Here is a 19,988-nt window from a genome sequence, read left to right as displayed (position 1 = left end):
CGTTCAACTGCAACAGCAGCATACCAAAAGGAAAAGTGTAGGCCAGCACATCTGAAGTTATAGAAAAGTTGCTTTACTTAAAAGTGTCCTTTCCCCCCAACATTGCACCTAAACTGAAATCAGTGATCTTAGAAAATATTCACAGGGGTCCAATCTTCTCCACATGCGGTATCTTTTCTCCTTCCTCCCAAATCAACATTTGCTTCAAGGTTATTTATGCATAAAGTATTTTTCATAATATTTGTTGGGTGCCCCATCAGTCTACCTATTCATAATCAAAACTAAAGCCCTCAAGATTCCGTTTGAGAAAAAAAAAATAAGCTTAATGCTGTGATCAATATCATATTTCTATTGCTTAAACTGCAGGTAGCCCGAAATGTTCATTTTGAACAACCAAAAAGACAGAATAGATATCAATGTTCTTCCTGCATCAACTCAGGAAATTCAAATTGCCCAAAGATCTGCTGGTACAGTTCTTCAGAGGAATTATTGAGTCTGTCATTTGTACCTCTATAACCGTCTGCTTTGGCACAGCAACCAAACAGGACAGGTACCGACCTCAACAGATAGTTAGGACTGCAGAAAAAACAATTGCAAACAGCCTGCCTTCCATTGAGGACCTGTATACTGCACAAACCAGACAGAAGTCCGAGAAAATATCTATAGACCCCTCACATCCTGTATAGAATCTATTTCAACTTCTCCCCTCAAGACACCGCTATAGGGCACTGCATGCCAAAACAACCAGACACAAAGAGTGTGTCAGAATCCATTTATAACATATTCATAAATGTATGTTTAAAACATTATTCCATGGATTCTGCCATCTCCCAAGGAGGAGGGAACGAATGTGTATTGAGCCTGTATTAGGCATTTCAAAGGAAAAGAGAAGCCTTTTGAACTGGGGGAACAAAAGGGGGGGTTAGGGTAGGAGCATCTGGCTTGTGTCACGGAAGAGAGCAATAAACATAAAAGGTCCTAAGTTCCTTTTTCCCACGAGAGGGATGATACGAGGCAAATGACGGGGACTGACTAAATGGGGTTAAGGGGGGGTTGAACCAGGAACTCTTTATAAGGGTTTAGTTTGTAGAACAATATTAAGTCCTGTCTTGTATTCCTACAACCAAGCATGTCATAGTAAAGATTCCTTTTGGACTAAGATTTGGCTCCAAGAGTTTTGTCTTCCTAAGACGTGGTTTGGGGTGGGTCCTGACAGAGAGTTTCTTCCCCTGTGTCTTCACTCTGCTAAACAACACTGTCTTATACCTAAAGATATTTACCTATGTAGTAGGCTGGTAGTAGTATTGCTATTATCCTTGTCATCTTGTCATATTTGTCATCTCTCATCTTTCCTAGTACCTTCTCTTGGTTTATTACGGTTGATCAATTGTTGTTTGTATCTTATGATTTATGATCCATGACTTAATCAATTTGCTGTTTGTATGCACACTGAGAGCTTACGTACCAGAGACAAATTCCTTGTGTGTCCATTCACACTTGGCCAATAAAGAATTCTATTCTATTCTATTCTGTTCTGTTCTGTTCTATTTTATTTTATCTATTCTATTCTATGTTCTATATTCTATTCCTAATTCCTAATTCCATTCCATTCTATCTATTAAAAAATAAATGCATTGTGCAGCTGGGTTGCCGGGTCCCCAAACTGTAGCAGACTAAAACATGTTTCCCTTGCTTGGTCCTTGTCCAGAATGGTATCCTTCCCCCACTTAAGATGGAGACCAGCAAGCCTAAGAAAGGGACAAAGAGGATTTTATACACTATCAGTAGCAAAACAAGTGGACTGGCCGAGCAAGGGCAGAACAATTTGATTTGTCTCTGCCAACCGAATCCCTGCTCTCTTATCTACGCAGGCTTCCCACTGACAACAACCTTTTGCTAAATAAAACCGCCCCACAAATGACTAAGTCAGCGGCAGTCAGTTCTATATTCAAATATCTCAGCCTTGAAAGTTCCAGGCAAAGGTGCTTAGATCATTATCCCCCAGCGAGAAACTGAATGTGCCTTATGCCAAGATATTTATTCCTTCTCACAGAGGGTACAAAATGGGTGTGTTTGTTGTAGGAGTTGTTCTCCCTTTGGCTGCAGGGTGTTGGGTAAGTCACTCTCTGGCTCTCAGCCCATCACATACCAATCCCTGAGGGTTGGGGTGTTCTGGGAACACTCGAGAGGGATTAAATGACCAACTTCCAAGGGGGTTAAAATTAAGTCCAAACGGAGCCAACCCTGAAACCAGTTGAGAGAAAGCTAGACATGGTCAGGCCATGTTTCCTGGCCTCTTTTTCCAAGGCAAATGCAGAAGAGGCTCATGATGTCATGACGTTCTCCTGCCTGGAGGCCCCTGGGATAATGCCCATGGACTCTCGCCCTCTGCTGAAGAAAATATGATAGTGATAATAACCTTTATTGTCATTTCTTCCCCCTGTGGGCACAACGGCACACATGAAAAATGAAAATTAGTTGCTTGCTCTCAAAGTGTACTCATACATAACACACTTTTAAAAACATACCCTATGCAACATATGTATACACCTATACCAGAGGTCTTCAAACATGGCTCTTTTATGACTTGTGGACTTCAACTCCCAGAATTCCTCAGCCAGCAATGCTGGCTGAGGAATTCTGGGAGTTGAAGTCCACAAGTCATAAAAGGGCCAAGTTTGAAGACCCCTGACCTATACCCTTGCATATAAGTAAATAATAATAATAATAATAATAATAATAATAATAATAATAATAATAATAATAATACCAGGAGATGCCAGAGTCAAAGAAAAAGAACTGGAAAAAATTGCGAAATACCGTGACCTGGCCATTGAAACTGCGCGATTATGGATGAAACGTGTAACAGTGATACCCTTTGTCATCAGGGCACTGGGAATTATGTCCAAAAACTTTGCAAAATACATCAAGAAATTGCAGCTTCCTGCAATAACTCCAGCAAAGCTACAAAAAACTGTGCTACTCGGAACATCTTGCATTTTAAGGAGATACCTGGTTGATACCTAGGATGCTGGCAGCAACCCGTGTCAACCATTAGTGCCAGTCAATTTGAGTGTTCAGTTGACTGAGTTTCATGTTTTATGAATAAAAGTTTTATAATAATAATAATAATAATAATAATAATAATAATAATAATAATAATAATATCACGTGTAACAGTGATACCCATTGTCATCGGGACACTGGGAACTATGTCCAAAAACTTTGCAAAATATATCAAGAAATTGCAGCTTCCTGCAATAACTCCAGCAAAGCTACAAAAAACTACGCTACTCGGAACATCTTACGTTTTAAGGAGATACCTGGTTGATACCTAGGATGCTGGCAGCAACCCGTGTCAACCATTAGTGCCAGTCAATTTGAGTGTTCAGTTGACTGAGTTTCATGTTTTATGAATAAAAGCTTTATATAATAATAATAATAAAGTTGGAAGGGACCTTGGAGGTCATCTAGCCCAAACCCCTGCTCAGGCAGGAAACCCTATACCATTTCAGACAAATGGCTGTCCAGTCTCTTCTTAAAAACTTCCAGTGTTGGAGCATTCACTGCTTCTGGAGGCAGGTTGTTCCACTGGTTTAATTGTTCTAACAGTCAGGAAGTTTCTCCTTAGTTCTAGGTTGCTTCTCTCCTTGATTAGTTTCCATCCGTTGCTTCTTGTCCTGCCTTCAGGTGCTTTGGAGAATAGCTTGACTCCCTCTTCTTTGTGGTAGTCCCTGAGATATTGGAACACTGCTATCATGTCCCTCCTTGTCCTTCTCTTCATTAAACTACACATACCCAATTCCAGCAACCATTCCTTATATGTTTTAGCCTCCAGCCCCCTAATCATCTTTGTTGCTCTTCTCTGTACTCTTTCTATTAATCGCTGTCCATCTTGAATACATAACAGAAGGAAGAAGCTTGAGAGTTCACAAGGTTACTACTGCATGGAACAATACAGTGAGTGAATCTGGGTGCTCTGCTTCGGATACCATGGAGCCCCCTCCCAGAAGTTAACAAGGAAAACAGGTCGTGAAGAGGGTGTGTAGTGTCCCAGACAATCTTGCGGACTCTACTCAAGCAACGCTTATGTGCCATGTCCTGGATGGAAGGGAGGGAACTGCCAATGATCTTTTCAGGAAATCCTCTATTCCCAAAGTTTTTGACCCTGTTTGTGGGATTGGGGGCAGCCAGAACCCGCCCTAAGAAGATTTTACTGGGTTAGTGGCTGATAGGATTACAGTGATTTTACTGGCAAAAGAAGCCAGGCTTAAACATTCTCCTACTGAAGAAAAGCACGACCCTTCAAAACAGATAGTCCTCGACGTATAGCCACAATCCAGCCCAAAGTTTATGTTGCTAAGCAAGACAGTTGTTAAGTGAGTTCTGCCCTATTTTACGTCTTTTCGCGCCACGGCCGCTAAGCAATACCCTGCAGTCGTTAAATGAGCAACGCGGTTGTTAAGTGGATCTGGCAAACCTATTGGCTTTGCTTGTCCAAAGGTCACCAAAAGGGGATTGCGTGAGCCTAGGACACACTCCAACCATCATAAATAGGAACCAGTTGCCAAACGTCTGAATTTCGATCACATGACCCTGGGGATGCTGCAACGGTCGTGTGTGGAAAAACGGTCAGGAGTCACTTTTTTCAGCCTTTGGAATGTCAAACAGTCACTAAACAAACTGCTTAAAGGCGAGGACTACCTATAGCAGGGGTGGGGAACCTTGGCTCTTTTATGACTTGTGGACTTCAACTCCCAGAATTCCAGAGGTTTCAGCATGGAAATCTCTCCCTTTCCCCTCAGCATGGCTGGCTTAGGAATTCTGGGAGTTGAAGTCCACAAGTCATAAAAAAGCCCAGGTTCTCCCCCCCACACCTATAGTAAAGAAGGAGGAGACAGGCTTGTCCCAAACTAAGGAAGTTTATTGTGACAGATGTTGACTGTTCTCAGTGAAAATGTACAGGTTATTACTCTGACCAGCAAAATATGAGCTAAGAGGATATTTGAACTAGCATGTTTGATCAGACCAACGCTGGACAGCTGTACCATTGTTCGAATTCCCATGTAGGTGTTTCTGGGCAACAACGAGAATGAGACTCTCCAAAACAGGGTTGACATTTCAACCTTTCATTTCAAGACACCATAAAAAGCCTCTCCGATCTGATTCTGTCTTGAGAATTCAGCAAGGGAAATGTTTGGCTCAGGTTTCCACGCATCAAAACTACTGGGACTATCAGAGCTGATTCATAAGAATAAGCAAATGTGGTGGACTCCGGAAGAGAAATCAAAAGCAAGATTACTGTTCAGAACGGAATAGGAGGATATATGGATGGACGGATGACAGACAGGCAGACAGACGGAACCGTTTGCCTACTGCAATTGTGGGCGCTCTATTGCTGGATGTTTTCAAGAAAAGATTGGACAACTATTTGTCTGGGATGGTGTAAGGTCTCCTGCCTTGAGCAATGGGTTGGACTAGAGGACCTCCAAGGTCCCTTCCAGCCCTAGGATTCTAGGATTCTATGAGATAGATACCTAGGAAAGATAGACCAGGTGTAGGCAACCTTGGCTCTTTTATGACTCGTGGACTTCAACTCCCAGAATTCCTGAGCCAGCATGGCTCAGCTTGGAAACCTCTCCCTGTCCCCTCAGCATGGCTGGCTCAGGAATTCTGGAAGTCCACGAGTCATTAAAGAGCCAAGGTTGCCTACCTCTGAGATAGACAGATAAGATAAAGAAGATGGATGGATGGATGACAGACAAATGGAACGGGTTTTCCTACTGCAGTTGTGGGTGCTCTATCACTGGATGGGGGCTTTTTTGAGGCAAGAAAGCAAATAGGATAATCCTTGGCTAGAGATCCCTGGGGAGAAAGAAGAGACAGCTTTAGACTTCTACAAACCCTGCCTGGCCATCAAGAGTCAGAGGGAAAAGATCTACAGTATGTACTGAATCAGCTGATTTAAACACACAACATACAGAATATTGCTAAGAAGGGACCTTGGGGGCCCTCTTGTCCAACCCCCTGCTCAAGCCACACCATTTCAGACAAGTGGCTGTCCAGTCTCTTCTTAAAAGCCTGCAGTGATGAAGCACCCACAATTTCTGGAGGCAAGCTGTTCCACTGGTTAACTGTCCTCACTGTTAAGTTTCTCCTTAATTCCAAGTCGCTTCTCTCCTTGATTAGTTTCCACCCATTCTTTCTTGTCTTGCCTTCGGGTGCTTTGGTTGAGCCTCCTCTTCTTTTGTTCCCAGGCTTTAAAATTAAAGAAGGCTACAGTTTGCCATGTCAGGGAGATTATTAATTTCTGCTAGGCTGAAGGGGAAGAGCTTTTAGCCGACCTTGGAATATAACTCACATGACCTGCAGCCCAAACAGAAAACAGTTTCTTTACAAGGCTGAGGCTTGTCCTGCTCAAATTCACCCAAACAGTATTTTTCCCCCACAATCATGCAGATATTACAGTGCTCAAGCAAATGCAGAATTTCTTTGATGTTATTATTTAAGATTTCGGTGCCACCACCTTGGCCCAAATTTTAAAAGGGCCCTTTTGTGAAAGCTCTGATTGCTCTATTCAGATAATTTCAACCCAGTGCAGCGTGACCAATGACGCTTGCTCCCACTATCTATCTGGAGAGGCCCATTGCAAATCCTTCCGTTCTGGTCACCAGGATACCAAAATAAAAAATAAAAATGTTGAGACTCTAGATTGAAAGACTGCAGTGAAGAGCAACAAAGACTATTAAGGGACTGGAGGCTGAAACATATAATGAACAGTTGCAGGAACTGGGTCTAAGGGAAGCACTGGGGTAACCTGATAGTAGTCTTCCAACATTTGAAAGACTGGCACAAAGTAGAGAGGGGCACTCTATTTTACAAAGCACTGGAGGGCAAGACAAGAAGTAACAAATGGAAACGTATCAAGGAGTGCTCCAACCTAGAATTAAGAATTAATATGTTCTAAGATGGCGGCGCCTGGAATGGCTGCAGCTGCATTGGCTCTTGAAGGCGAATAGTTTTGGGAGGGATAGTAAGGGCTATAGGCCACATGATCAGGAAGATTTTAATGTGTTTGAGCAACATGGTGGAACTAAGGTAACATACGACATACAACCGACAATCTTTGCTGGCCTGGCGAGTTTCTAGTTGTTTTGGAACTGTTGGTGAGATCGTTAAAAATCGTTGGCACTGTTTGAATTTGTTCTACCAGCAGCAAGATCTGACTGCTGGCCCAATGATGGATTCTACTCCAAATCAGGGCTGTTTCCAGAGGAGGAGAGGACCTGGAGCTTATGGAGCAAAGGAACTGGATGAGGCTGTCGGCAGGCCCAGAGGAAGAGAGAGAGGCTTTTGGAGGAGTTGGTGGCAGCGGCAGCGTGCTCCAGGGGCGAAAAGAAGCAAGGCCTCTTTAAGGAAAGGGTGGAAGAGTCAGTATCAGAAAAAGGAAAGAGGGCGAGGTTGTCAGAACACAAGCGAATTTGAGGGCTAATCCACATGGAGCCCCATTTCCATCTGTCCTCTTTGCCATCGTTCACTCCCTAGAGACTAAAATGGACAATGTGAAATTTGAGCGGGCCCCGAACAAGGAGTATATATCGGAGGTGGTGACCGTTTGAGAGCTGTATGCAACGAAATTTCATTTTGATATATGCCGATTGGTGTACATTCAAAGTGACAATAAAGTTATCATCATCATCATCATCATCATCATCATCATCATCATCATTAAGGAGAAATTTCCTGACAGTGAAAATAACCAATCAGTGGAACGGTTTTCCTCCAGAAGTTGTGGGTGCTCCATCACTGGAAGTTGTTTTTAAGAAGAGATTGGACAACCATTTGTCTGAAATGGTATAGGGTCTCCTGCTTGAGCAGGGGGCCAGACTAGAAGACCTCCAAGATCCCTTCCAACTCTGTTATTGTGTTAAAGCTTTTTGAATTATGATATTTTTATCAAGGGAAATCTGTTGGATGAGCAAAATTGCTTTATTGTATTCAAGTCACCATGAGCAAAGTTTCAAAGTGCAGCTTTGCAAGGATGATCATTCAAAATGCATTGGCAATAAAGCATTTGGAAATAATGCAGCAAGTCATTTTATTGTTGATGGTGGTGGCTGGGTCCCAGTATTAAACATAACAATTTTCATTCTGGTCTCATATCTCCACTTTCTTGGTGTTGTTTCAGATTCTCGTTTTCTATCAAGCTGCCTTTTTTCTCTCTCTTTCTCAGCGTCCAAGTAGTGTTTTCAAGAAAAAGATAAAAAGAAATGCTGGAGAAATTAACCCCTTCCATGGCACGCGGTAATTTCAGATCATTTGTTTATGGAAACAAGAAGCCAGCATTTTCCCAGCAGCAAATCATGTTATGACCTTTAATCTGTTTTCCAAGATTTGATGAAGTTATTGTAAAACAGCTGCAAGTTTCCCTGCAGCACGACATACAAAATGCAATTCAATCTTCTTGCCAATCAAGAAAGCCTCTGTTCCACAACAGTAATTTGAAAATGCAGAAACTGGCATCGAAAAGGAAATGTTCAAAAGTCTAGACCTTCTCCTCAAATTCTAGGATGTTCTAGGATGAAGGCCCCCTCTGAAGGTCTTGGTCCAGGGTGGGCAGGTTCAACTATTACATTCACTTTGAATGAGGTTGCTTTATTTTTATTTTTTTTATTTTAATTCCATTTATATCCTGCCCTTCTCCGAAGACTCAGGGCGGCTTACAAGCTTAGCAGTAGCCTTCATTCTATGTATATGCCTGCTTATTAGGGCTTTCATACACCCCCCAAGCAGCATTAGCTTTAGCTGGTGAAAAAGCTAATCCTTGATGGTTTATAAACCATGGTTTATGATTTCCTGTTGGGGTGAGCCCCATCATGGCTAAAACAAAGCATGCCTTAATGCTTGTGTGAATCAGGGACTGTTTCAGAAGATTCACTTCACATAGTCCAGGGGTATAGGCAACCTTGGCTCTTTTATGACTCGTGGACTTCAACTCCCAGAGTTCCTGAGCCAGCTGGCTCAGGAATTCTGGGAGTTGAAGTCCACGAGTTATAAAAGAGCCAAGGTTGCCTACCCCTGACATAGACAAAAACTACTCTACAAGAAGGGGAGAAGCCAACTCGTCTTTCATGATGATGCCCATCTTGTATACAATGGGCAACTTACAACATAAAAAAAAAACATTGGGGACAAAAAAATATTAAAAACAGCCATTACAAAAACACAGCAAATGAAAACATTAACAGATAAAATCAAGATGGCAAAGAAGGAAGCACGGTGGTGGTGGGGTGAGGAGGCAGCACAGAATTTTAACTAGTTAACCACCTCCAGTGTAAAGCTCCCCCGACCATTGGGTCCCCACACATCTGGCAGAGCCAGGTCTTGAGGCTCTTTCAAAACATCAGGAGGGCAGGACCTGCCTTGAACAAGGAGGGGAGAGAAGGTGCAGGAGCAGCCATAATGCTACTCACACCCCAAACCACGGATTGAATCAGCTCTCAATCTTAGGCTGGGCTGATTTGGCTGAGAAAGGTTAATTACGCCTGTCAGAAGAACAAATTAGGCGGTGGGTATGAAATACATATGAAATACATTCACGGGAAGTATTTTGCCACTAGGAAGAGTGAACCTGTCTTTAGCATGAAACTTTAAAATTATATTCCACGCATCGTTAGGCTGGCTACAGATAAGATTGGAGCTCTGCTGAATTAAAATCAGGTCTTTAAAACCACTGTGAGTGAATTTTAAGGTGTTCCAAGGCATTTTCAAGGGGACACTTCAAGTATCCCAGACAAAAATAATCCAAAACTGAGATAGAAGTTTGAAGAGCTTAAGGCCTCCTCTCAGCTGACTTAATAAACTTTCTAAAGACTGATTTGCAATGCTACAGAACCACAAGGAAACAACTCTGTTCTGAAGCACTGCGGCATTAAAGATGTATTTATTTATTTAGTATCAAGATGTGTTTACTATATTTATATCCTGTCCTTTTTTTTCTGGAGTACAAGGCACTTCCCCTCCTTTGATGCCTAAGATAATGCGAATCTATAAGGCTACAGCCAGCCTTCTGCTAACGGATAATTAAATCACAACACGTGCCATGGGCAAGAAACGACGGGATGGGGCAAGAGCCAGGGTTTAGGTCCCCAGCCAGAGAGAATGGTCTTGGGATCAAGAACAGGTGATCTGCAAGTCTTCAAAGGAACCGCTGAGGATCTGTTGACTCAGCCATGGGTAGAAATGGACCTGCAGAATTGGTAGCCCTGCCGCACAGGCCTTATAAAAGCACAGCTTTCTGCATAGAGCATAAATCTTCAATAGCAGAGGCCCCCAATCTTTTGGGCACCAGGGACCGCTTCCGTGGAGAGAGGTTTTTCCGTGGACCGGAGGGTGCGTGGTTTTGTGTGCTGCCTGCATCTCGCGGATGGGGCTTTGCTTGTTTGTGCGGCCCGGTTGCTAGCATGTCGTGGACTGGTACTGGTCCACAGACCAGGGGTTGGGGACCCGTTCTATAGGTAATCCCCGATCTATAACAGTTCATTTACTGACCGTTCAAAGTTACAATGGCACTGAAAAAAGTGACTTATGACCATTTTTCACACTTAACAACCGTTGCGGTATCCCCGTGGTCACATGATCAAAATTCAGATCCATGGCAACTGGCATGTACTGTATCTATGACGGTTGTATTATTATCCTGGTCATCTTTTATCACCAAGGGGAAAGCCAGTTTCACTTAATGACCGTCTTACTAACTTAACCACTGCAATGATCCACCTTAACAAGTTTGGTAGGAAAGGTCGTAAAATGGGGGCAAAGCTCACTTCGCAATTGTCTCACTTAGCAACAGAAATGTTGGACTCAATGGTGGTCGTAGGTTGAGGACTATCTGGGAATGGCTTTACCCCTGTCTCCACAAGAAATGCATCTAGCCACGCCCAGTCTGAGATTCTACTGGCAATTTGAGATCCTCAGCTGTACCACCTTCTCCTTGTTGTTGTTAGTTGCGAAGTCGTGTCCGACCCATCACGACCCTACGGACAACGTTCCTCCAGGCCTTCCTGTCCTCTACCATCTTCTGGAGTCCATTTAGGCTCACGCCTACTGCTTCAGTGACTCCATCCAGCCACCTCATTCTCTGTCGTCTCCTTCTTCTCTTGCCCTCAACCTTTCCCAGCATTAGGCTCTTCTCCAGCGAGTCCTTCCTTCTCATTAGGTGGCCAAAGGATTTGAGTTTCCACTTCAGGATCTGGCCTTCTAAAGAGCATTCAGGGTTGATCTCCTCTAGGACTGACCGGTTTGATCGCCTTGCAGTCCAAGAGACTCGCAGGAGTCTTCTCCAGCACCATAGTTCAAAGGCCTCAATTCTTTGGCGCTCAGCCTTTCTTGCGGTCCAACTTTCACAGCCATACATTGCAACTGGGAAGACCATAGCCTTGACTATACGCACTTTTGTTGACAGGGTGATGTCTCTGCTTTTTAGTGTGCTGTCTAGATTTGCCATGGCTTTCCTCCCCAGGAGCAAACGTCTTTTAATTGCTTGGCTGTAGTCCCCAACTGCAGTGATCTTGGAGCCCAGGAAAATAAAATCTGTCACTACCTCCATTTCTTCCACATCTATTTACCAGGAATTGAGAAGGCCGGATACCATGATCTTGGTTTTCTTAATGTTAAACCACCTTCCCCTCCATATCAGCAAATCAGAGGTAACTCCTGTTGAGACTCTTTTGCACCAACACCCAATTCAGGGGAAAGGTGCCCTTCCTTGCTAATTATCATAATATTGACTCAGGCAGTTTTAAAGTAGTAGGGCTGCTCCTGAACCTTGACTGTCTCATTAAACTCTCTCTTTGTTATGCTAAATACCTTCAAGCAGTCAGCACCAAGAGATTAATAATTAACCAAATCTTGAAAAAAAAGACTAGAGAAGGGCTGTTCAAGACTTCTTAAAACAGTGATGGCCACCTGTGCACAGAGCCCCAAAGATGATTAGGGGGGGGGGGCTGGAGGCTAAAGCAAATGAAGAACAGGTTGCAGGAGTTGGGTAAGTTTAGTCTAGTGCAGACATGTCAAACACAAGGCCCGGGGGCCGGATCCAGCCTGCGAAGTGGTTTCATGCGGCCCGCGAAGCCATCCTGGAAACAGTGAGGGAATGGCCCCCACTGCCTTGGCCCTGGCCCAGAGACCCTCCTCCTGCCAGAGACCCTCAGATCTGTCCCACTCCTGTCCAGGCCCCCATAGGCACCCTTGATGCGAACCATGTAGAGCTGGCCACGCCCACCCAGTAGGCCATACGCACTCTAGCCATGCCCACCCAGTAGGCCACGCCCACCCTGGCCACACCCACCCGGCCACCCTGAGGGCAACCGCAATGCTGATGCGGCCCTCAATGAAATTGAGTTTGACACCCCTGGCTCTAGTGAAAAGGAGGACCAGGGCTGACATGGTAGCAGTCTTCCAATAATTGAGGGGCTGTCACAAAGAAGAAGGGGGTGGGTCCTCCTATTGTCCTGAAGGCTGGACAAGAAGCAACGGATGGAGACTAATCAAGGAGAGAAGCAACCAAAAGCTAAGGAGAAATTTCCTAACAGCGAGAACAATTAACCAGTGGAAATAGCGCTAGCCTTCAGAAGTTGCGGGCGCTTCAACGCTGGAGGCTTTTAAGAAGAGACTGGACAGCCACTTGTCTGGAATGGTGTAGGGTCTCCTGCTTGAGCAGAGGTTGGGCTAAAAGACCTCCAAGGTCCCTTCCAACTCTGTTATTTCTGCTCAACCCAGCTGCTGGAAGTTACGCAACTTAATACAACGTACAAGGGAAATGAATGTACACTTTCTTCTGAAAAGGAAACATACATTTTCTAGAAAACACAAGAACAACTAAGGGAATTCCGGCTTTACTATGCATGTGATAAAATAAGATAAATGAACAAACAACTTTAGGGAGTTATTATTGCAATGGATTAATTACGGATTAGTAAACTGAACCTACTGCAGACTCAATCCACATTCCAGTAGGAAAAGAAAATTCAGCTGTGAAAACAGAGTAAAAAATACCAGTTGCACATTCGCTTTTATGACCTTTCCAAAATTCATTCAGCCTTGAAGCCCTCTGAGATTTAGCCCAGAAGGAAGTTGTCCCAAAATATTTTGGGGCAAACCTGATTCTCTCACTGAGCATCATCTATCACGGGAGGTGGAACCTATCATTTAATTCAGGGGTCTTCAAACATGGCCCTTTTATGACTTGTGGACTTCAACTTCCAGAATTCCTCAGCCAGCCCTGGCTGGCTGAGGAATTCTGGGAGTTGAAGTCCACAAGTCATAAAAGGGCCAAGTTTGAAGACCCCTGATTTAATTAAACGCTTCATGCTTAAATTGCCTTACCTTATTCAATCCTCAGCATAGACAAGCTTTGAAATTTGACCTTTAAACTCTCTTTTTTTTCTGATTCTGTCTAAAATAACTTGCTTCTTGCTTATCCTTCCTCAGCCCAATACTGTGAGCTAACAAACTTCCTCCAAACAGAATTTAAAATGGAAGTTTAAGCAAAGGAAATGGGTACTTTCTTTATTAAGAGTTTCCTGCATTACTTTATTTTGCTTAACTGGGATCAAAATGTAGTTTTAAGAGTTTGGCTGTGGGGTTCTCTGGTCCTTGCCCACCCCCAATACCTAACAGTGGAGAATATATCTAAATACAATTTCCACCCTTAAAGCTGTCCGTGGTTTCTTTCTGCCACAGCTTCCTGAAGCTTTGAAGGACCAGCCGCTTTTGGAAGTACTGTTCCAGCTTTGTTCCTATCTGCTGCCCCCAAAGAAACAAACACAGGCCCATTGGGCTGAAATTGTCCTGCAACTCAGGGGGTCTCTGTGTCTTAGAGCACTTTCCAAAGATGGGCTTAACTAGGAAACAGAGGAGACACAGACCTCGCAATCTGCAAAACCAGGATCTGTTGTTATGGTAAAAAGTAAAGGTAAAGGTTCCCCCGCACATGTGTGCTAGTCGTTTCCAACTCTAGGGGCCGGTGCTCATCTCCGTTTCAAAGCCAAAGAGCCAGCGTTTGTCCGAGGATGTCTCCGTGGTCATGTGGCCGGCATGACTAGACGCCAAAGGGGCACGGAACGCTGTTACCACTGTAGTGGTCCCTATTTTTCTACTTGCATTTTTACGTGCTTTCAAACTGCTAGGTTGGCAGAAGCTGGGACGAGTAACAGGCGCTCACTCTGTTATGCGGCACTCGGGATTCGACCCGCCAAACTGCCGATCTTCTGATCGACAAGCTCAGCGTCCTAACCCACTGAGCCACCGCGTCCCTGTTGTTACGGTAGGTACATAATTTTATGAAGTCCCAGAGTCCAAAGAAATTTCTCACCTTTCTAAAGCAGATTATAACAGACCTTCGTCCCACTCCCTTTGGGATAGAAAAAACCATCACTTGTTCCATCAGCATCACCCAAGGCTGAAGGACACGTTCCAGGCTTGCCTTGTGCTTCTTCCAGGAACTCCTGGCTAAGCAGCAAAGGGGCCCAAAGCCCCCAGGGCAGGGATGAAGGGCCTGGATCACTAGACAGCCTGGGACAGAAGACCCAGCGCTGCCCCTTGGCCTCTCTGCCGTCTCACTGCAAGGCCAAGGCAGCCACAGGAGAATCTGCACAACGTGGCCATGTTCAAACTACCAGAGAAATTTCAAAGAAGTTTTGAATGCTGAATGCAGGAACCTTAAGAGAACGCACGCTTAATGGTTCCTTTGACAGGATTCTTCAGCTGGCGCAGCATAACTAATTGATTTGAGTTCGGTCAAGAGGCTGCCAAATTTGTTATTGCAAAACCCTGGAAAACTCAAAAATACTTCTTTGCTTGGATCAGAGCTATTTAAACATATGGGACGTCTCTCCAGCTGCAGAATAAAGGGGTGCCAAGAGCTTGGGATGAAACGGCAAGCAAGGAAAGGTTTTTCCCAAGCCGGATATTGATCTTTTCTGTCTCATGAACATGGAAAACTGGATTTGCAGGAAGTGCTGGGTTTGGGGGGTGGGGGTGGGGCATGGCTAACAGAGGCAAGGCCTCCAGTGATGGAGCATCCAAAACTTCTGGAGGCAAGCTTTTCCACTGACTGATTGTTCTCACTATCACTGTTGTCTTTATTTCTAAGTTGCTTCTCTCCTTGTTTAGTTTCCATCCATTGCCTCTTTGTCCTGCCTTCAGGACAATAGGCTGAGCCCCGATTCTCTGCGACAGCCCCTTAGATATTGGAACACTGCTATCATTCCTTTGGCAGCTGGTTCAGAATTCTTCTGCTGGAGATTACATCCGAGGTTTCCAAGACCACGTGACCACCGGTGATTTCACAGGCTTGTGCCAAAAAAAAAAAAAAAAGGTCAGAAATCTCACCCTTGTTCATCTGGTCTCTTGTCACACACTGCTGATCTTTCAATGTTTGTTTCCTGGGGAATTGGTGAGACACATGGGTATGCATCACATTAGCCCTGAGGGAGAATTCCTGTTCTAAATACAGAGTCTCCTCAAGCAGAAAGGTTTGCTGTTAAAGGAGTCTCCCAAGGAAGGGGGGGGGAAAGGAAGTTACATTTTGAGACACAGAAGTATTTGAATTCTTCCCCAAAACTTCTCTCTCTCTCTCTCTCCCCCTCTCTCTCCCTCTCTCTCCTCCCCAAATCCATCTCTCCTCCCATTTGCCTTCCTTTCTGCACATATCCTGACCAGCAAACAGATCCTGAAAGCATCACAAAGAGGGAACGCCAGCATCTTGCTCTCAATGGACCAGGAAACTAAAGGATAGATGGGGATTCCCCTATGTTGGAATGTTGCATCCAGTTTTGGTCACCACAATATAAAGAAAAAGATGTCGAGACTCTAGAAAGAGTGCAGAGAAGAGCAACAAAGATGATTAGGGAACGGGAGGATAAAACATATGAAGTACGGTTGCAGGGATTGAGTATTTCTAGTCTAGTGTAAGGAAAGAAGGATTAGGGGGTGACATGATAGCAATCTTCCAATATCTAAAGGGCTGCCCCAAAGAAGAAGGGGGTCAACCTATTCTCCAAAGCACCGGAAGGCAGGACAAGCAGCAATGGATGGAAACTAATCAAGGGCAGAACCAAACTAGAACTAAGGAGAAATTTCCTGACAGTTAGAACAATTAATTGGTGGAACAACGTGGCTTCAGAAGTTGTGGGTGCTCCATCACTGGAGGTTTTTAAGAAGAGATTGGAGAGCCATTGGTCTGAAATGGTAGAGGGTTTCCTGCCTGAGCAGGAAGACCTCCATGGTCAATTCCAACTCTGTTATTCTGTCTTTATTTTACTTGAATATATGCAAAAAGATAAAGGTAAAGTTTCCCCCGCACATGCGTGCTAGTCGTTTCCGACTCTAGGGGCCGGTGCTCATCTCCGTTTCAAAGCCAAAGAGCCAGCACTTGTCCGAGGACGTCTCCGTGGTCATGTGGCCGGCATGACTAGACACCAAAGGCGCACGGAGCGCTGTTACCTTCCCACCATAGTGGTCCCTATTTTTCTACTTGCATTTTTACATGCTTTCAAACTGCTAGGTTGGTAGAAGCTGGGATGAGTAACAGGCGCTCACTCTGCTACGCGGCAGTCGGGATTCGACCCGCCAAACTGCCGACCTTCTGATCGACAAGCTCAGCGTCCTAACACACTAACACAGCTGAAACATCCTCCTCTATCCATTCCAAGATGCCCCTCTTTTTTGCTTCTCCATTTGACCTCAAGGAACCACGTAGACAGCATTCCTGGGATTCTCTCGTTTAGGGAATATTCTAATGCCGGGGTCTTCATACTTGGCCCTTTTATGACTTGTGGACTTCAACTCCCAGAATTCCTCAGCCAGGCACGCTGGCTGAGGAATTCTGGGAGTTGGAAGTCCACAAGCCATAAAAAGGCCAAGTTTGAAAAACCCTTTTCTAACACAAGGCATCTTTCACAGGTTCAGGCAGGAGAAAGGACCAACACATCTACTAAGTTTCAGTTCCAAGTCAAGCCAGTCCTCCTTCAAGAAAGTGAACCAACCTGCTGGCATGTGAGGTCTTCCAGGGGAAGGAATCCCTCACCTGCCATCATGTTGGGAATGGGGTTCGCTGGTGCCACAAGGCATCGCACTCGGCTCGAAAACCAAAAGCTTCCTATCAGGAGGTGCTTCCACGGCTCCTAAGCTCTGAGATACAAGCAAGCAAGAGTAACCAGAAGCCCGGCCATACTTTGGTTTGAGGAAGCAGGAAGGGGAGAGACTAGCGCAAAAATGATACAGAGGTGCGAAGCCTCCACCAAGCTCAACTGGACCTGCCATCCCTCTGCCTTCCTGCTCATCCAGCAGGTCAAGAAGCCCCAGAGAGTTCCTACCTTGCTCAAGCTGTTTCCCTCAAGCATACCTGATTCCCGAGACCACAAGGATGGATATGTATGCATCCAATTTTCCAGGTAACAGTTGAAGATAGCTTCCTCTGCCTTCTTTCCGTAAGGTTTTCCCATGTCCCCGTCTAGCCTGGAGGTTTTAGATCTCCTGCTCTCTCCATTGAAGGGCTAACTGGGCCTCACACCCACACCCACACCCCCACACCCACCCACACCACACACACACACACACACACAAACACACGATCATTGAATCAGCCACAGTTGTTAAGTTGTGTTAACAGAGGGATTCAATCACGATCACGTAAGGTGCTAATCCCACTCTATAAAGCCTTAGTAAGACCACACCTAGAATACTGCAACCAGTTTTGGTCTCCACCCTATAACAAAGATGTTGAGACTCTAGAAAAAGCGCAGAGAAGAGCAATAAAGATGGTTAGGGGACCGGAGGCTAAATCATATGAAGAAAATCATATGAAGAACGGTTACAGGATCAGGGCATGGCTAAGTCTAGTGAAGAGAAGGACCAGGGGGAGACATGATAGCGGTGTTCCCATATTTGAGGGGCTGTCACGGAGAGGAGGGGAGGTCAACCTATTTTCCAAAGCACCCGAAGGCCAGACAAAGAATAACAGATGGAAATTGATCAGGGGGGAGATTCAACCTGGAAATAAGGAGAATTTTTCTGACAGTGAGAACAATCAAGGGATGGAACAATTTGCCTTCAGGTGTTGCGGGAGCTTCATCACTGGAAGCTTTCAAGAAGAGGCTGGACTGCCATCTGTCAGAAATGGTATAGGGCAGGGGTCAGCAACCTGAAACAGTGAAAGAGCCACTCGGAACCGGTTCCCTCACAAAAGGAAAAACTGGGAGCCGCAAAAAATGTGTGCACATGCGCGTACATGCGCAGAGCAGGGTTTGACTGAAGAGTGGAGCCAAGGCGAGATATGGACCTACCCTGCATATTTGAATTGATTGGTTGAACTTTTTTAGTCCCATTTTTTTCTTTTTTTGGATTGCACATGGCAGAGGACTGGGAGCCGCAGGAGACGGCTGAAAGAGCCGCATGCGGCTCCGGAACCGCGGGTTGCAGACCTGTGGTATAGGGGCCCCTGCTTGTGTGTGTGTGGGGGGGAAGGTTGGACTAGATGACCTACAGGCTCCCTTCGTTTTTTTTTCTAAAACTGGGCATCCAGGTCATCCTGCCTTGTAAGCCCACCCCCATCTCTGATTAGCAGCCCAGGTTCAAGTCTTTTCACCCCACCTACAACTGGAGAGTGGTGATCTGGCCCACAGCAGCCAGGACAACTGGCAAGTGGCTTCTCTCTTCCTCCCAACCTCCTCCCCCTCCCCAGTTTACCCCCACCCCCCTCCGCGGGGTGGTGGTGGTGGTGTGCTAGCCAGGGGGGAAAAACCAATTGGGAAAGATGAAAAAGGCTCAGAAGGCCACAACCCCCATCTGGAAAGCGTGGGCGGGGAGGTGGTGCTGGAGGACCTCAAGGTGCCCCGCTTCTGCTCCTGGCCGAGAAGCCACCCAGCAGGGTTTGTTGTCACTGTGTGTTGGGAGAAGAGAGCAGGGGCGGAAGGCTCAGCTAATCTCAATGTACACATGTTGTACTTTGACAATAAAGGTTTATTATTATTATTATTATTATTATTATTATTATTATTATTATTATTATTATTATTATTATTATTATTATTATTATTATTATTTACATTTCCCCCCCACCCCAGCCCCGCACACGCGCGCACACTCTTGCCTGGTTGGGGTCGGTGGCCCGGAAGACGTGGCAGGCGACAGGCGAGTCGGGGTCGTCGGGCTGCGCCTTGATCAGGTAGGCGAAGTAGGTGAGGTCCTGGCTGTTGTGGACGAAGCGGGAGATGTGCTGCGCCTTGTGCTCGAAGATGAAGACGGCCGAGCCGGGGACTCCGCCGGGCGAGGAGGGCACGCAGCGCAGGGTGGGCGCGCCCAGCAGGAGCAGCACCTCCCGCGCCGGGGACGCGCCCGGCTCGGGCTTCTGGCTGCGCCTCCGCACCTCGGCCATCAGCCAGGGCAACATGGGCAACGTGGCTCGCCGGTCCAAGCTCGAACAGCCCACGTACCAGAGTCGGAAACGCTTCTCGCCGGCCGGCCGGCCCGGCCCGGGACCGGGCTCGGCCTCGGGGGCCAGCGGGTGCGGGAAGGGCGCCGGCTCCATCGGGCTCGCTGGCTCCCGCCACGGGCTCCTCCTCTCCGCAGCGCCTCCGCGGTTGCCCGCCGCCCCTTCTTGCTCGCCCGGCCACGCCGCCGCCGCCGCCGCCGCCGACCGGAGCGGGAAGGAGGCACGGGTCCGCGGAGCCGCCTCGGGCCGCGCCGCCCTCGCCTCCCCCGCTTTCGGGCGTGCGGGGTCTGGAGCCCGTCCCCCGGCGTGTCCCGAGAGCCCTCCGCGAGGTTGGTGGGGCTCCCGCCGGGCCGAGGGTGGCCGGCTTCTTGGCCCTGCCCAGCCGGGAAGGCAGCCAAGCCGCTGGCGTTGGAAAGGGGCCGCGGGGCCTGCGCCGCCTCCCTTCCTGCCCCTCCGCTTGCCGCTGCCGCTGCTAATGCTGGTGCTCCAGTTC

General features: G+C 46.3%; 1 protein-coding gene across 2 annotated transcripts in view; it reads right to left on the bottom strand.

The window, feature by feature from the left end:
• Positions 1-19,988, bottom strand: part of TBC1D4 (TBC1 domain family member 4) — a 98,455-nt gene extending 78,467 nt beyond the window's left edge. The window contains exon 1 of one of the 2 annotated variants that reach the window (XM_083362293.1): positions 19,154-19,988. In XM_083362293.1, coding sequence (XP_083218419.1) covers positions 19,154-19,591 — 438 coding nt within the window. In that variant the 5' untranslated portion in view covers positions 19,592-19,988. The remainder of the gene's footprint in view (positions 1-19,153) is intronic. The other variant, XM_083362294.1, reaches the window with a different exon arrangement.

This window comes from Vipera ursinii (genome assembly GCF_947247035.1).
Source record: "Vipera ursinii genome assembly, chromosome: 4".
NCBI classification, from domain to species: domain Eukaryota; kingdom Metazoa; phylum Chordata; class Lepidosauria; order Squamata; family Viperidae; genus Vipera; species Vipera ursinii.
The sequence above is the reverse complement of the archived record's forward strand: the minus strand, read 5'-3'. Positions and strand labels throughout refer to the sequence as shown.